The sequence below is a fragment of the Oratosquilla oratoria genome, chromosome 6 (genome assembly GCF_046742065.1).
Source record: "Oratosquilla oratoria isolate Oo_2021 chromosome 6, ASM4674206v1, whole genome shotgun sequence".
NCBI classification, from domain to species: Eukaryota; Metazoa; Arthropoda; class Malacostraca; order Stomatopoda; family Squillidae; genus Oratosquilla; species Oratosquilla oratoria.
In genome coordinates this window covers 84312919-84332503 of record NC_134782.1, presented here as the reverse complement: position 1 = coordinate 84332503, position 19585 = coordinate 84312919, and the positions used below count along the sequence as shown (strand labels likewise).

At 42.3% G+C, this 19585-nt stretch overlaps 1 protein-coding gene across 5 annotated transcripts in view; it reads left to right on the top strand.

Moving 5' to 3' along the window:
- bchs (WD repeat and FYVE domain containing 3 bchs) overlaps positions 1–19585 on the top strand; it is a 404566-nt gene that overhangs the window by 58419 nt on the left and 326562 nt on the right. For all 5 annotated transcript variants that reach the window (XM_076187465.1, XM_076187467.1, XM_076187468.1 and 2 more), the window contains exons 12-14: positions 3257–3424; positions 12637–12752; positions 13707–13946. In XM_076187465.1, the coding sequence (XP_076043580.1) occupies positions 3257–3424; positions 12637–12752; positions 13707–13946 (524 nt within the window). The remainder of the gene's footprint in view (positions 1–3256; positions 3425–12636; positions 12753–13706; positions 13947–19585) is intronic.

Here is a 19585-nt window from a genome sequence, read left to right as displayed (position 1 = left end):
AATTGCAAATTGGATTCTAAAAGAAAGCAAAGAAGAGCTAATGGACAAAATACACATCATAATATATAGCTCACTCAAGGAAGGAAAGATACCTAATGACTGGAAAAATGCTAACATTGTACCAATATATAAAGGAGGAAACAAGGAAGAACCCACCAACTATAGACCAGTATCACTAACAAGCACTATAGCCAAAATTTGTGAGAAAATAATCAAGAATAGATGGGTAAAACACCTGGAAGATAACATATTAAACCCAAGACAATTCGGGTTCAGACAAGGTAGATCATGCACCACAAACTTGATATGCTTCTACTCAAGACTAATAGACATAGTGCAAGAAAGAAACGGATGGGCTGATTGTGCATTCCTAGAGTTGCAAAAAGCATTTGACAAAGTACCACACAGAAAACTACTAAAAAAACTGGAACACATAGGAGGAATACGAGGGAACCAACTAAAATTTTTGCTCACACACACTACCTCACCCCCCATTCCCCCATCCAATCCACCTCATGCATCACAACATCATCCATATACAACCATTCTCCATTCACCCCTGTCTTCTGTCCTCTCCCGTCCTTCCTCAACAGACATTCCCCTCTTCCCCAAAGCCCCCTTCACCCCATCCATCCATCTCATCCTAGGACGTCCCCTCATGTTCACTCCCTCCACATCTGCCTTCCATACCTCCTTTACTAGTCTTTCTTCACTCATTCTTTCTGTGTCCAAACCATCCTAATTTTCTTTCATCAACCCTATCTCCCAACTCCCTTTCCACCCCTGTTCTCCTCCTCACCTCCTCAATTCTCACTCTATTAAGCCTAGTGACCCCCATCATACTTCTCAGACACTTCATCTCAAACGCATTCAAGTTCCTTCTCTCTTCCTCTCTTATGTTCCATGTTTCTGCTCCTTACAGTGCTGTTGGCACAATCACTCCTTCATACAGTCTCCTCTGAGCATCCATTCCCAAATTTCTATTCCTCATTACACTTTTTAAACCACCAAGGCATTTACTCACTTCTCTCAATCTACATTCTACCTCCACCTTCACTCCACCTTTTCCTGCCACATTTGCACCCAAATATCTAAAACTATCCACTTCCTCCAGTTGCTCTCCCTTAAGGGGGTACGCGACACCTGGGGGGGTGAATTTGGTCAAGATATGGCATTTTTCAAAACTGTGTTCAAAATGTTCGTATACCATTTAGAAATAAATCCCGACAAATAATTTTCCAGCCGCGCACAATTTAAAGGTCTTGGTGAGGTTTAAAGGGACAGAGTTAAAGGCACAGCCCACACTAGACAGAGGCGTGCCATTTAGGACCTTCAGGCGCATCGAATAACATTGAAATTTGATTGAATTTAAGCTCGCCCAGTGCTTCAATGGCCAGTACGATGGTGGAGGGGAAGGGAGGAAGGTGGAGGGAGAAGTTTTGCCAACTTTGAGCGAAGCTAAGCGTCAGTTACCGGCTAGCTCTGAAAGGAAAAGTGCGCATGTCTCATGAGCTCTCATTGCAATCTATTACTTTAGCTAGTACATATTACTCTTTAGTACATTCATCATGGGTAGCAAAAAGAACAAAAGAACATCCACAATGACAAAAAAACAGCAGTTAAAGATGCCAAGCAGTCAAAGACGACTAGCCAAGACCTCACCACCTCTCACTCCACCACCGCCCTCACCTGCACCTCTGTGACAGTGACAGAGGTAAAGGACAACATTAGACTAAACAATTCAAAGAGGAAGATTAAATCCAAAGAAGAAAGCAAGAGGAAAAAGATCAAGGCTATACAGGAAGAAGAGAGAAGAAGGGACATCATATGATGCTGGAGGGGGTGCCCTACCAACATAGATTGGTGAGGGGAATCTGATGAGGAAAGAGAAGGCGCCCACTGCTGGAAAATAAACCTCTTTCCAATGATTTAGATACCCTGAAGACCCCCAGCAGTGAGGTTTAATATGAAGAAACCGCCAAAGGTGCAAAAAAGCAAATTATATGATGGTGTCGTCTGTGCGTCGTCACTACTGCTATATACTTATACTTTAGTTTTTCAGTATTTAAAGTACTTATAATTAAAATATGTTGATGATTTTTACTGTACTTACTCATTATATAATAAGAATTAAGCCATGAAAAAATCAGTCAAATTGGTGAAACTATAAGCAAGGTACAGATATATCTATATTTCAAGTTGCCATATCTCCGTTCGATATTTTTAAACTTTTTTTTAATAAAAAAATCTAAAATACATCAGATTTAGATGAAACTTACAGGGAATATTACTTTTAGTAACTGCTAGGGCCGATCATTCGAATATTTTGAATAGGATGAAAGAGTTCGGAGTAATAATGGAAACAAGACCCAAAAAAAATTATTTTTCACGATTTTTGCCGGACATTAAAATTGAAATGCCTGTATGCAAAAGTATAAAGGAAATTGTTCAATTACTCAATGACCGGCCCTGGGTGTGCCTACTGACTAATCATAGCCAAAATATAAAACAAATTTGTCCACGTATTATGGTGCTGTGCACTTTTAAATGTCGCTACTGGTATACGTACATGTGTACATATGTACATGTGTACATACATCATTCTGTTTCACCTAAAATGTAGGCAATATGGATACCTATTTACCTGAGAAGTTTCAGCTCTTTACTCTAAATAGTTTAGAAAATGACCTCCAGATGTCGCGTACCCCCTTAATGCTCACTTCCAGTCTAGTGCCACTTTCACCCCTTGTACATCTCATCACCTTACTTTTACCCACATTTATCTTCAGCTTTCTTCTATCACACACTATCCCAAACTCTGTCACCAAATTCCTCAATCCCTCCTCTGATCCTGCCACAAGCGCAGTGTCGTCCGCAAACAACAGCTGGCTCATCTCCCACTTTTCTCCATTTTCCTTAACCATCTCCAATCCCTGACCCACTACCCTTGCATTTACCTCTCGCACCACCCCGTACATGTATAAGTTGAACAGCCAGGGTGACATAACGCATCCCTGACGAAGTCCCACCTTTACCTCAAACCACTCACTCTCTCCATTTCTAATCCTGACACAAGCTCTACTACTCTCATAAAAACTCTTGACATACTGTATCTATATTTAAAGGAAATGATCAGGAGAGAGTAAAGCAAAATTTGGAGGTGTTCAGGTGTAGAAGAGGTTCATAATGTAAATATTGGGGATAGATGCATTTTAAAATTAATAATTCTCTATTAACAGAAATTTTATGCTTTCAGATGATGATCCCCAAAGTGAAGAGGTAAAGTTGGGGTTCTTGGTGATGGAGGCCATCACCCACCTGCTGTCCTCAAACAGTCAAAATGCTTCTGTCTTCAGGGAATCTGGTGGGGCAAGGTGTGCTGTTGACCTTGTGCAGTTCACTGAGTGCCGTCAGCATGCCCTTGGTTAGTAGAAGGTTGTGTTAACACAGTTTGGATACATGACATATTTGAGAAGGTGGCCCATAACTGAAAGAGTAAGTGGAAATAGAATGAAAGTGGAGACTGCAGGAAGAAATTGGCCATGAAGTAAGGGAAGGAGAGAAGATAGATGCCCTAAGGGATGTATGGGGAAATAAAAGTATCAGTCAATCAATCCATTTCTTCATTTCTCTTTTGCAGAAGATCCAAAAACCCCAGATAACTAGCCATAACTACTGGTTTGGTGCATAAGTCATTCAAGGCTACTAGATGTCAAAGATTCAACCACCAAACAGAAAAAAACAGAACACCTAATACTTTGCTCTCCCATACTTCCTTCAGACAATACAAGACATCATCACTGAGTGACTCATGGTCTGAACTGGTGATCACAGCCAGCTATCTGGGGGCCATGGGTCTTCAGCAAGAGAGAATTGGGATTACATACATACATATACCAAGGCTTTTTCCCCCTTACAACGGAGGTAGCCAAAAAGGAAAAGGCATAAAATCATTCCCACCAATTCCATCCCTGAATACACTCCACACCCCTCCACCCTCCCTCTCATCTTAGCACCTCCTGGATGACGGGTCATCCCTGCACCTTGTCCACTACCCTGGGTCAGAAGCAGTGTCACAAGACACAGCACATCCACAGCAAGGCTGCTTCATTAAATTGGCGACCCCCCCTCTCCATCCCCCCATGCATAAAGGAGAGGACGGGGAGAAATCCCTTCAGGTTGCGTCAAATTTGCTCACACATACTACCTCACCCCCCACCCCCCTGCCCATTCCACCTCATGTATCACAACATTATCCATATACAACCATTCTCCATTCACCCCTGTCTTCTGTCCTCTCCAGTCCTTCCTCAACAGACATTCCCCTCCTCCCCAAAGCCCCTTTCACCCCATCCATCCACCTCATCCTAGGACATCCCCTCATGTTCACTCCCTCCACATCTGCCTTCCATACCTCTTTTACTAGTCTTTCTTCACTCATTCTTTCCATGTGTCCAAACCATCCTAATATTCTTTCATCAACCCTATCTCCCAACCCCCTTTCCATTTTGCACAGACAAGCCATCTCATTTCTCACCCTGACGACCGACGCACCATTCGACGTAAGAAAGACTTCCTCACAGACTCAGACTATACACCCTTCATAGACAGTCAGACAAAACTCATAATACATAATCTCAAGCACTCATCTGCCTGTGGCCCTGATAACATAAGCAACATCCACCTAAAACACATTGGACCACAAGGTATACACGCACTCACAAACATTGCAAACTACAGCTATTCACACAACACCATACCCGACATCTGGAAACATGGTAAAATAATCACCATTCCAAAATCGAACAAAGACCCAACAATCCCAACATCGCACCGCCCAATCACACTTCTCTGCACCCCCTCTAAAGTCATTGAATGCCTAATACTTGAACTTGTCATACCACATATTCCCCTTGCTGACTCACAACACGGTTTTAGGCCACTACACTCCACAAACACTCTTCTGATAAACCTCACACAAAGAATTTTAGATGGCATCAATTCAGATAGGTCCCACCACAGAACACTTCTTATAACATTAGACATTAGGAAAGCTTTTGATGCTATCCCCCGCCACAACCTAACAAATAAAATATATAACACAGACATGCACAATAACACCAAAAGATGGCTGGCCAATTATCTGGGAGGTAGGAATGCTTACGTGTCATATAATGGCCAATCATCGCACATCAGAAACATTAAGAATGGAGTACCACAGGGCTCAGTTCTATCCCCCACACTATTTAATCTATACATGCATGACTTACTCACACCAGACACCTCAGAAATACAAATCTCTTCCTACGCAGACGACATAACAATCACATGCACACATCGTAACACAGACAAAGCTGCAGAAATAATCCAGCCATACCTTGATACACTCAACACATGGTTCATCACAAATAGACTCAAAATAGCTCCAACCAAATCTACAGCAACACTTCTCACCAACTGGACAATAGAACACAAATACATACCTCATCTCTACATCATCAAAACACTAATACCACACACAAACACACCAAAAATTCTTGGTGTAACATATGATACATCCATGTCTTTCAAACAACACATCACAAACATAAAAAACAAATGCACACCTAGACTTTAACGCACTTAAGTCAATCACTGGAACAACATTTGGACAAAACAAAGAAACTAATATAACAATATACAAACAATGCATACGCTCAATGATGAATTATGTGAGTCCTGCATGGGTTCCTAATCTCAGTGAGACACACCACAACACCCTTCAAATCATACAAAACAAAGCCCTAAAAACAATTACAGGCTGCACAAATACAACACCTACAGACCATTTACACCATGAAACAAAAGTCCTCAAAGTCAAGGACCACCTCGACATGAGAGGCACACAAACACTTGCCGCAGCCACCACAAACACATCACACCCGCTACACTACATAGCAGAACACCCACACACACCAAGAAACATTAAAACAACACCCAAAGACCTTTATTACGCACAAATACTCTCTTCTCTTCCTCCACAACCACCAAATACCAGCCTCCGGAAACATATTCATAATCATATCACTCAGTGCTGAAAGACAACACACTGCTGCATGCCAGACCCCCTGATATCCACCCTTCTGAATCCTCTCTCCCACGAAAGGACAGAGTCCACTTGGCCAGACTGCGATGCGGCCACCACCCAGCACTTCTAAGCTACCAGAAGAGGCCGGATGACCGCATTGTGAACAGCTGCCCAGGATGTAACACTTCACCCCATACCATACAACACATAATGGAAGACTGCATTATACACAATCATGCACGCAAACAACACAACATACACTCTATAAAGGATTTGTGGGAAAACCCAGTTTCGGCTGTGGCATTCCTTGGGGAGACGGGACTGCTCGGACAGACAAAGTAGGGAGCGACAACAACAACAACAACCCCCTTTCCACCCCTGTTCTCCTCCTCACCTCCTCATTTCTCACTCTATCCAGCCTAGTAACCCCTATCATACTTCTCAGACACCTCATCTCAAACACATTCAAACTCCTCTCTTCTTCTCTTATGTTCCATGTTTCTGCCCCATACAGTGCTGTTGGCACAATCACTCCTTCATACAGTCTCCTCTTAGCATCCATTCCCAAATGTCTATTCCTCATTACACTTTTTAATCCACCAAGGCATTTACTTGCTTCTCTCAATCTACATTCTACCTCCACCTTCACTCCACCTTTTCCTGCTACATTTACACCCAAGTATCTAAAACTATCCATTTCCTCCAGTCGCTCTCCCTTAAGGGGGTCGTCGCGCTCGAAAACGAACTTCGTAAATTATGATCGGAAGTTCGCGAATTGTTAATATGTTATATATACATATACTGAGATGTTCACCACCAATTTTCATATCATTTGGTTGAAAAACAATGAAGTTATTAGTAAAAAACAGTTTTTGACCAATTACAAAAGTTCTATCTCCTCACTTATCCATTGACTGAGCATGCTGAAATAAATTCCACAAATGCTCCATAGCAATACCTAAAAAATCATTGTGGCGTTTTTGGAATTTCCTCTTAGTTTAGGAGAAAGAATTTTTTTTTTGAAACGTGTCATATTTTTTTTCAAAATGCAATATATCAACTTCTATCACGAAAAAAAAAAATCCCCACAATAAAAAGTTTGCAAATTTATTCAGCTTTCAAATGATCCAAACCCCATTAAAATCGCCCGAGTAGTTACGGAGGAGATAGAAAAAATGTAGAGAAAAGGGTAGTTTTGAGATATTGAGCTTTGAAGTTCAAAATACATTTCCTTGCATTTTTTTGTATTTTTCATTTCGATTTTTTTCTCTGCGCCAATCTTCATGAATTCTATGTCATTCACATGTTATTATAAAGTGTAGCTGGTACCTGATCCCCCGTTTTACGAGGTATCAGGAGGTCAGAAGGCGAGGGTTTCAGGAAGTGACGTCTCTCATTGTCTCCAGGTTTGCTTAATAAAACCCCCCGGCTTGAAATCGGAGCTGAAAGATAGTTAGATAGAGATAGATAGACTTTATTTGGCAATGAATCAACGTTTTTGTCTTGTTCAAGTGCTTTTGTAATGATGGAATTGACTCTAACCAAGTGAGAAAGAAGATTATGTGTCCTTCCAAAGTTATGATCAATGACAGTCGCTCTTGTGATGAAAAAAAAGCACACGGAGCGTCATTTGTAGTCTCGTGACGTATGAAACGTATGCTCGATGGTTGCGGTGGCGTCATGTGAGAAACGAGGATAAGGGGGGCGGAGGAAGGGTTAACACATGTCCCGCTTCGCGCGTCGCGGGCTGGCGCAGCAGCAGCACTGTTCAAGGTCACTGCTATGAGTCGTCACCAGTATCTCAATGATTTTATTCAGTTTCTTAGCTTTCATGAAACACACACGCTTCTTCTTCGAATGTTTAGGCATTCTTGAAATGATTATAGCTTCAAATAAAAGTAAATAAAAGTTCTATATATCTATCTATCTCCAAGGAACGAGAATTCGATTTCTCTCCACAATGATTCGCTCAACTTACGTACCGAGTGAACAGATCGCAGACTAGGATGTGTTTCCAAGTAGTCTATATTAGTAAATAACAAAATACAACGCATTTGTGCCATTTTTATTGCGATGAAATAACTTAATCGAACATTTGTGCAGCGAAAGTGTACTAGAAAGTGGGGGTGGGGGGCAGAAAAATAGCCATAACTCCTTTATTTTTTGGTATTTCGCTGAAATATTTCAGGACTGGCTTGCCAAAGGCCACTAGATGACAGGGAATTTTTTTCGAATATTTCGATTTTTTTTCGGACATTTATCGCGACGACCCCCTTAATGCTCACTTCCAGTCTGCTGCCATTTTCACCCCTTGTACATCTCATCACCTTTCTTTTACCCACATTTATCTTCAGCTTTCTATCACACACTCTCCCAAACTGTCACCAACTTACTCAATCCCTCCTCTGATCCTGCTACAAGCGCAGTGTCATCCGCAAACAACAGCTGGCTCACCTCCCACTTTTCTCAATTTTTCTTTAACCATCTCCAATTCCTGACGCACTACCCATGCATTTACCTCTCGCACTACCCCATCCATGTATAAGTTGAACAGCCAGGGCAACATAACACATCCTTGATGAAGTCCCACCTTTACCTTGAACCACTCACTCTCTCCATTTCCAATCCTGACACAAGCTCTACTACTCTCATAAAAACTTTTGACAGCTCCTAGAAGCTTTCCTCCTATCCCGTATATCCGCAAAACCTCCCACGGTGCCTTTCTGTCTACCCTCTTGTAAGCCTTTTCCAGATCCATAAAGGCCCAAAAAACATCCTTCCCCTTTCCTATAGCTTTCTCACATATCTGTCTTACCACAAAGATCTGATCTACACAACCTCTATCCGATCTAAATCCACACTGTTCCTCACCAATTACTCCCTCTGTTCCTCTCCTAATCCTCTCAATCAAGATCCTCCCATAAGCCTTCCCAACTACACTTAACAAGCTAATCCCTCTGAAACTACTACATTCACACTTGTCCCCTTTTCCCTTGTAAAGTGGAACTATACAGGCACTCCTCCAGTCCTCCAGCACTCTACCCTCTCTCTAGCAAACATTAAATAACCTCACCAACCAGTCCACCATCACTGTATCTCCTTTTTTTTAGACATTCTGCATAGCATCCATCCAGACCAGGTGCCTTACCTGCTCTCATCATCTTAACAACTGCCTTCACTTCATCCTTCCTTATTTCTCCTCCATTCTCCTCACTCATCACGGTCATTTTCTTAGCATTTCCCACTGCAACTATCTTTCCCTCCCTATCCTCCTTCACATTTAGCAACTCCCTAAAATATTCTGCCCATCTTCCCCTTACTGCCTTCTCTTCCATTATCATCTCTCCATCTGCACCTTTTACCTTTTCTTCTCTACTTGATTCACCTCCTCTTCCTCTCTTAATTTCTTTCCAAAACATCTTTTTATTACTTTCAAAATTTTCTGTCATACTCTTACCCCATTTCACATCTGCTCTCCTCTTTGCCTCCTTTATCTTATGCATTACTTCTCTTCTCTTTTCTTTGTACCTCTCGTATGACTCCCTCATCCTATTTTGTAACCAATCTGTGAAAGCTCGCTTCTTCCCTTCTACAACCTTCTTTGTTTCCTCATCTCACCATTCACTACCATTTCTTCTATTTCCTCCTGTCCTTGTTCCACACACCATCTTTGCACACTTTGTGACTCCCTCCTTGAAGCATCCCGATTCCTCCTCCACACCTAGCTCTACTCTATCCTTCACTCCCTCCCACTCCTCCTTCAGCTTCTTCTTGTACTCCTTTTCCTTTTCATTTAAAGAGTTCACTCTAAGCACCTCCCTACCTTTTGTCCCTTCCCTCTTCCTCCATCCTCCACTCTCAACTTACCTTCCACCAAAAAAGTATCTGATATTCCCCCACCCTCTCCCCTTAGCACATGTACATCCTTAACTCTTCCTATCATTATCCTATTTACCACTACATAGTCCATTAACGCTCTATCTACCACCCTTCCCTCCCACCCTCTCCCATGTGTACTTATGCTTGACTTTCTTCCGAAACACTGTATTTGCTATCATCAACTCTCTTTCTAGACACATTTCCACCATCAACTGTCCACTACGATTCTTTCCTGGAACTCCACATTTTCCAACCACTCCATCAATTGGATAATTTCCTACCCTAGCATTGTCTCCCAGTACTATTACATTGATATTTCTCCCTAAATCCTCTATGCACTCACTTAAATCTATCCAAAAAGCCTCCCTTTCTTCTACTCGCTTCTCACTGCAAGGCCCATATGTGCTTACAAAAACCCACATCTTCTTTCCCAGTTTCACCTTCATCCACATTATCCTTGAGGAAACCTTCCATTCCACTACACATTTACCTATCTCTTCACTTACTAGTATAGCCACCCCTTCCCTCCCTTGCCCTCTCTTCACTCCTGATAACTTCCCACTTACACTCACCCTTCCCTTTCAACTTAGTTTCACTCAAAGCCAACACATCCATCTTTCTTCTCACAAACATACAACCTCTCTCTTCCCTTTTACTCTCATCTGTACCACATCCATGCACATTAAAAGACCCAAACCTTAGGGTGCTGGTCGGAAAACTCCCAGACCCTCTTATGCCTTCACTTTTTCTTTTAGGAATGTCCCCTGTGGGGCTACATGGTGAAGGATGCCTAGTCCCAATCCCTGTCCCTTTCTTCTCGCCTCTAATGATACAAGTGGAATTACTTGGTGGCAGTATTCTTTTCCCCCCACCACATGGATTACAGATTGATAAAATAATACCAGGTCTTGGCTGCTTGAAGCTACATCTCCAGGTGGAGGTGGGAGGTTGTAAGCTGCTTTGGTTGGGTAGATGGTTCCTGTGTGGGGTGATATTCCTTTGGGGGTCTCTCCTCCTTTCATCACCAAAGTGTTTGTGCTTTAAGGCACAGCTTGTTGACACCACAGTTATTATTGTCATATTGGTAATTATCCTGTACTAGGATATTAACTATATGGTAACATGCAACCATTATGTTAGGGATCATCCCATCCGTATACTTGTTGAACATTACACAACTGTGGTGCAGTCCCATCTTCACCTCAAACCACTCATTCTGTATTCCCTACCTTCATTCAAGTTCTATTTCTTTTGTAAAAAAATTCTACTTCCCTCAGACTTCCACTATCCCATACATCCACAGCATATTATGATATGCTTTTCTATCAACTCTGTCATACACCTCAAAATCCATGAAAGCCCAAAAAACATTTGTACTTATTGCTAACTTTTTTAACATGTCATACTACAAAATCTTGATCTATGTATCCTCTTCTTTTTTTAAACTCATTGCTCTTCCCCATTACTCCCTCTGTTCCCCACCTTATCCGGTCATTAACACCCTCTCATACACCTGACTAACCTCACTTAACAGACTTAAACCTCTAAAACTACCACATTCATATTTGGCCCCATTTTTTGTATAGAGGAGCTATACAAGCACTCCTCTAGTCCACTGGAACACTACCTCTCCTTAGGTACACATTAAACAATCTCATTAGCTATTCCTCTATACTCTGTCCTTCATGAGACTCTAAATGAGTCATCTCACTGAGGTGCCATACCAGCTATCATCTCTTTCACTGCTGTTTGTACATACATACATACATACACCAAAGGCTTTTTTCCCCATTACATGGGGGGTAGCCAAAAAGTAAAAGGCATAGAAACCACTCCCACCCATTGTATCCCCTACATATTCCATTCTCCTCCACCTTCCTCCCTCCCTCTCATCTTGGCACCTCCTGGATGACGGGTCATCCCTGCATCCTGTCCACTGCCCTGGGTCAGAAGCAGTGTTGCAAGACACAGCACATCCACAGCAATACCGCTTCATTAATTCAGCGACCCCCCTCTCCGTCCCCCCATGCAGAAAAGGAGAAGACGGGGAGAAATCCCTTCGGGCTGCGTCAAATTATTTCTCATACATACTTCCTCACCCCCCACCCACTCCCCCTCATGCATCACAGCATCTTCCATACACAACCCATCTCCATTCACCCCTATCTTCTGTCAGTTTGTATCTCCTCTTTTCTTTTAGACTTGGCATTTTTTTCTATGATAATTTTCCTGGTATCCACTGCCATTATCAAAGCTTCCCACTCTTCTGCATTCAACAAATCCCTAAAATACCTCATTCATCTTCCCTTTAATGCCTTCTCTTCCAGTAGCATTTGTCCATCTTACTATTTACCTTCTCTTTACCTGACTTGCAACCCTTACTCTTTTCACCATCTTCTAAAACGTCTTTTTATTTCTTTTCAAAATTCTATAATAAACATATACCCTGCCTAACACACACACTCCTATTGGCCTCCCTCACTTTTTGTTTTGCTTCCACCCTCTTCATTCTGTAAATATCATATGCTTCCCCTCCTCTCCTTTGCAACCATTCTTCGTATGTTTACTTCTTTTATGCCATCACTACTGTGACCTCATTCATTCAATGAATGTTGATAATGATGTTTTGTTTAAAAATCAAACTTTTATCAATTTATAATTTATCTTTTTAACCTTTGTTTTGTATTCAGGCATTGTACAGCAGTTGATCCTTGCAAGTGGTAGTGATGATGACATGGGATGCCTTCTGGGCCTTCTTCACAAAGCACCTGCCACAGAAATGCAGCTCAAAACAGATGTGCTTAAGGTGATTAAAGATTTTAATTATTTCATTAATGAGATTAGATTGTTAACATTATTAGAATATTTGCTTTAGAATTGCGAGCTTAGACATTTTAACCTCTTCACTCCGGGGCACATCGCACGTCTGGCAGCATTAGCTGCCCGACGTGCGATGTTGCGTCATAATAATCTCATTATAAAAAATAAAGTCAGTGCTCAATCGTTCGTGCTCTTTAACCCGTGTATTTTGATAACCATAGAAAATATGATGAAGCCAGTTTAGAGAGAATGGAAGTTACGTAGGTACGACTACAATATAATCAAGATGCCGACGTCGGCATCATCGAGTACCCACTTGCTCCTCATGCCGCCTACGTAGGCATCACCGTATGGAAGTGGTTAAGATTAGTCAGTGATTCATTTTAATGTCACAAGCTCTTCCAATCAGAGAGGGCAAGGACATTGCCTCTATATGTAGAACTTTTTGAAGCAGGGAATTTAATGTAATATACTCCTTTTATTAATGCATATGCTGCCAGGGGGACTTAATCTGCTTTACCTCCTGACATCCACCCCAAGTAGTGACATTTTAAGCTGCTTAGCCAGTAAACAATCCACATTTTAAGATGTTTTGTTTTTGACAGTGACAGAATCATTGTATGAATTGAGAACATGTACAGCTTAATTATTGTATAGTTTTGTTGCAGATATAACAAATGTTAAGTTTTATCCTTTCACCTATAATATCAGATTACTTTCCAACACACAATAAAAGTTACATAGTCATGATTATTCCATTTTTATTTAAGTTCCATACATATACCAAAGGCTTTTCCCCCCTTACAAGGGAGGTAGCCAAAAAACAAAGGCATAAAAACCATTCCCATCCATTCCATCCCGAATACACTCCACTCCCCTCTACCCTCTCTCTTATCTTATCTTATGGGGGTCAACTTTCATTTGTATTTTGTATTTACAGTCATTACTGTCATGCCTGAAGGAATCGCATCGCACTCGTACAGTATTCCGTAAAGTTGGAGGCTTTGTTTATGTCATGAGTGCGCTGGTGAGTCTGGAGGGTAGTCTTGGCGATGTGCCTTCCCCAACGTGGACTGCTGTGCCTCCCCGCCAGGTCCTCACCCTGTTGCTGGCTGTCTTCAACACACTTACAACTGCTATGAGATATGAACCAGCAAATGCAAAGTTTTTCCATCAGGAGGTGAGATGTTTCTAAGTTTTGGTTATTTAGTATGTGTAAGTACAGAATGGATGTGACTGATAATTTTTGTGTTAGGAAAAGATTATTAAATAGAAATGTAGAGGTGAAATTAATATCTTTTAAATATGTTATACACAAACTGATATGCCTTTATAATGTTCAGATAACTAGATTTATATATAAATTGGCTAGAGTGACAGAAAATCAGTCTATCCATAGCCCCAGGCCTCCCTTATAGGGGACTCACAGCTCAGCGATAATCAGCAACAGCAATTGGATGAACCCATAAGTAATTCAAGGAAGAATTGTATTGTCTGGTTATAGCTAGGATAGAGCAATGTAAAATGAGGTGCTTGGTGTCCTCTGTATGATACTTCCATCTAGGGCAATTAATTTTGTAGCCAGGCATATTGTGCTGGTACTGTCTCAGTGCAGGATGGTGATCTGAATGCAAGTGTGCTGTGTGATTCTTGCTTCTCTTGGGAGGGATTTTTGTGGTCAGTCTTAAGGTCTGATTGTGAATATGTTTTTGTGAGGATATATTGTGTGGTACATGTCCATAGGTCCTCTCATAGATGTTTCTGGCAAGAATTTTTTTTATCATTTTCTATGTTGTATTGGTGTGAGTGTGTCTATGTCACCAGTTGAAAGTAGTAGAAGGTAAAGAGTGAAATATATAAGAAATACAGTTGAAGTTAATAGAGAGATCCAGGGCCAAGTCTAGTGCTGCAACTCCTGATGGAGGTGAAGGGGTAGATAGCTTTTGAAAATGTTAAGCTGCAATGTCCATCTTGCAGAACCAAAAAATTACTTCATGGTTCATAAGAGATTAATTTTTTTTTTTTTTTAGAATATTACATATATTTGGGAATGGATGCTAAGAGGAGACTATATGAAGGAGTGATTGTGCCAACAGCACTGTATGGGGCAGAAACATGGAACATAAGAGAGGAAGAGAGAAGGAGTTTGAATGTGTTTGAGATGAGGTGTCTGAGAAGTATGATGGGGGTTACTAGGCTAGATAGAGTGAGAAATGAGGAGGTGAGGAGGAGAACAGGGGTGGAAAGGGGGTTGGGAGATAGGGTTGATGAAAGAGTATTGGGATGGTTTGGACACATGGAAAGAATGAGTGAAGAAAGATTAGTAAAAGAGGTATGGAAGGCAGATGTGGAGGGAGTGAACATGAATGGACATCCTAGGATGAGGTGGATGGATGGGGTGAAGGGGGCTTTGGGGAAGAGGGGAATGTCTGTTGAGGAAGGACGGGAGAGGACAGAAGACGGGTGAATGGAGAATGGTTGTATATGGATGATGTTGTGATGCATGAGGTGAAATGGGCGGGTGGATGGGGGATGAGGTAGTATGTGTGAGCAAATTTTGACGCAGCCTGAAGGGATTTCTCCCCGTCTTCTCCTTTATGCATGGGGGGATGGAGAGGGGGGGTCGCCGATTTAATGAAGCGGCCTTGCTGTGGATGTGCTGTGTCTGGCGACACTGCTTCTGACCCAGGGCAGTGGACAAGGTGCAGGGATGACCTGTCATCCAGGAGGTGCTAAGATGAGAGGGAGGGTGGAGGGGTGTGGAGTGTAGTCAGGGATGGAATGGGTGGGAATGATTTTATGCCTTTTCCTTTTTGGCTACCTCCCTTGTAAAGGGGAAAAAGCCTTGGTATATGTATGTATGTATGTATGTACATACATACATATACCAAAGGCTTTTTCTCCCTTACAAGGGAGGTAGCCAAAGAACAAAGGCATAAAAACCATTCCCACCCATTCCATCCCTAATACACTCCACTCCCCTCCACCCTCTACCCTCGATCTTATCTTGACACCTCCTGGATGACAGGTCATCCCTGCATCTTGTCCACTGCCCTGGGTCAGGGGGGTAGTATTTGTATTAGTTTGAGTGTATTTTATTTTCTGTGCGCGAGGAATTATTTGTAAACAATTGAGTGAAAGCAACTCTTGAGACGCCTTTCCATTACAAGGGTATGCGCTTTGATGTGCAGTCAGAAGGTATTGAGAAGCTTGAGAGGTGTGTGCGTATGAGCTAGTGACATTGGTGCTATGAAATAAACACTGTGAATTAAGAACGTGTTTGCCATTACCATTGTTGATCAATCAATAGAGGCAGTGTCACAAGACACAGCACATCCACAGCAAGGCCACTTCATTAAATTGGCGACCCCCCCCTCTCCATCTCCTCATGTAGAAAAGGAGATGGGGAGAAATCCCTTTGGGCTGTGTTAAATTTTTCTCACATATACCACCTCACCCCCCATCCTCCCACCCATGCATCCACCTCATGCATCACATCATCATCCATAAACAACCATTCACCATTCACCCGTCTTCTGTCCTCTCCTGTCCTTCCTCAACAAACATTCCCCTCTTCCCCAAAGCCCCTTTCATTACAAAGGATTACAAAGGCGGAGCATGCCGACAGGAGACCTTTTGGTCCATATTTAGGTCAGATACAAAAAAAAATCATAATGATAATAAATGAATAAATATAAACTATAATAATGTAAATAACGATTAAAATACATAAATAAATGCTTAGGTATAGTTAAATAATAAACAAACAGGTACATAAATATACCAAGGCTTTTTCCCCCTTACAGGGGAGGTAGCCAAAAAGGGAAAGGCATAAAATCATTTCCACCCATTCCATCCCTGAATACACTCCACACCCCTCCACCCTCCCTCTTATCTGAGCACCTCCTGGATGACGGGTCATCCCTGCACCTTGTCCACTGCCTTGGGTCAGAAGCAGTGTCGCAAGACACAGCACATCCACAGAAAGGCCGCTTCATTAAATCGGCAACCCCCCCTCTCCGTCCCCCCATTGCATAAAAGGAGAGGACAGGGAGAAATCACTTTGGGCTGTGTCAACTTTTGCTCACACATACTACCTCACCCCCCACCCCCCGCCCATTCCACCTCATGCAATCACAACATCATCCATATACAACCATTCTCCATTCACCCCTGTCTTCTGTCCTCTCCTGTCCTTCCTCAACAGACATTCCCCTCTTCCCCAAAACCCCCTTCACCCCATCCATCCACCTCATCCTAGGACGTCCCCTCATGTTCACTCCCTCCACATCTGCCTTCCATACCTCTTTTACTAGTCTTTCTTCACTGATTTTTTCCATGTGTCCAAACCATCCTAATATTCTTTAATCAACCCTATCTCCCAGCTCCTTTTCCACCCCTGTTCTCCTCCTCACCTCCTCATTTCTCACCCTATCTAGCCTAGTAACCCCCATCATACTTCTCAGACACCTCATCTCAAACACATTCAAACTCCTTCTCTCTTCCTCTCTTATGTTCCATGTTTCTGCCCCATACAGTGCTGTTGGCACAATCACTCCTTCATACAGTCTCCTCTTAACATCCATTCCCAAATGTCTATTCCTCATTACACTCTTTAATCCACCAAGGCATTTACTCGCTTCTCTCTATCTACATTCTACCTCCACCTTCACTCCACCTTTTCCTTCCACATTTGCACCCAAGTATCTAAAACTATCCACTTCCTCCAGTCGCTCTCCCTTAATGCTCACTTCCAGTCTACTGGCATTTTCACCCCTTGTACATCTCATCACCTTACTTTTACCCACATTTATCTTTAGCTTTCTTCTATCACATACTCTCCCAAATTCTGCCACCAACTTCCTCAATCCCTCCTCTGATCCTGCCACAAGCACAGTGTTGTCCGCAAACAACAGCTGGCTCACCTCCCACTTTTCTCCATTTTCTTTAACCATCTCCAATCCCTTGCCCACTACCCTTGCATTTACCTCTCACACTACCTCATCCTTGTATAAGTTGAACAGCCAGGGCGACATAACGCATCCATGACGAAGTCCCACCTTTACCTCGAACCACTCACTCTCTCCATTTCTCAATCCTGACACAAGCTCTACTACTCTCATAAAAACTCCTGACAGCTCCCAGAAGCTTTCCTCCTATCCCGTATATCTGCATAACCTCCCACAGTGCCTTTCTGTCTACCCTATCATAAGCATTTTCCAGATCCATAAAAGCCCAAAAAACATCCTTCCCCTTTCCTATAGCTTTCTCACATATCTGTCTTACCACAAAGATCTGATCTACACGACCTCTACCTGTCCTAAATCCACACTGTTCCTCACCAATTACTCCTTCTGTTCCTCTCCTAATCCTCTCAATCAAGATCCTCCCATAAGCCTTCCCAACTACACTTAACAAGCTAATCCCTCTGAAACTACTACATTCACACTTGTCCCCTTTTCCCTTGTAAAGAGGAACTATACAGGCACTCCTCCAGTCCTCCAGCACTCTACCCTCTCTCCAGTAAACATTAAATAACCTCACCAACCAGTCCACCATCACTGTACCTCCCTTTTTCAGACATTCTGCATGGCATCCATCCAGACCAGATGCCTTACCTGTTTTCATCATCTTAACAACTGCCTTCACTTCATCCTTCCTTATTTCTCCTTCATTCTCCTCACTCATCACTCTCATTTTCTTCGCATTTCCCACTGCAGCTATCTTTCCTTCCCTATCCACCTTCACATTTACCAACTCCCTAAAATATTCTGCCCATCTTCCCCTTACTGCCTTCTCTTCCATTATCATCTCTCCATCTGCACCTTTTACCTTTTTTTTCTCTACTTGATTCGCCTCCTCTTCCTCTCTTAATTTCTTTCCAAAACATCTTTTTATTACTTTCAAAATTTTCTGTCATACTCTTACCCCATTTCACATCTGCTCTCCTCTTTGCCTTCTTTACCTTGTGCTTTACTTCTCTTTTCTTTGTACCTCTCATATGACTCCCTTGTCCTATTTTGTAACCAATCTCTGAAAGCTCGCATTTTCTCTTCTACAACCTTCTTTGTTTCCTCATCCCACCATTCACTACCCTTTCTTCTATTTCCCCCTGTCCCCCTCGTTCCATTCACCATTCTTGCACACTCTATGACTCCCTCCTTGAACCATCCCCATTCCTCCTCCACACCCAGCTCTACACTATCCTTTACTCCCTCCCACTCCTCCTTCAGCTTCTTTCCGTACTCCTTCTCCTTTTCCTTTTCCTTTTCCTTTTCCTTTTCATTCAAAGAGTTCACTCTAAGAACCTCCCTACCTTTTGTCCCTTTCCTCTTTCTCCATCTATCCTCCACTCTCAACTTATCTTCCACCAAAAAATTATCTGATATTCCCCCACCCTCTCCCCTTAGCACATGTACATACTTAACTCTTCCTATCATAATCCTATTTACTACTACATAATCCATTAGCGCTCTATCTACCACCCTTCCCTCCACCACCCTCTCCCATGTGTACTTATGCTTGACTTTCTTCCGAAACACTGTATTTGCTATCATCAACTCTCTTTCTAGACACATTTCCACCATCAACTGTCCACCATGATTCTTTCCAGGAACTCCACATTTCCCAACCACTCCATCAATTGGACCATTTCCTACCCTAGCATTAAGGTCTCCCAGTACTATTACATTGACATTTCTTCCTAAATCCTCTATGCACTCATTTAAATCTATCCAAAAGGCCTCCCTTTCTTCTACACTCTTCTCACTGCCAGGCCCATATGCACTTACAAAGACCCACATCTCCTTTCCCACTTTC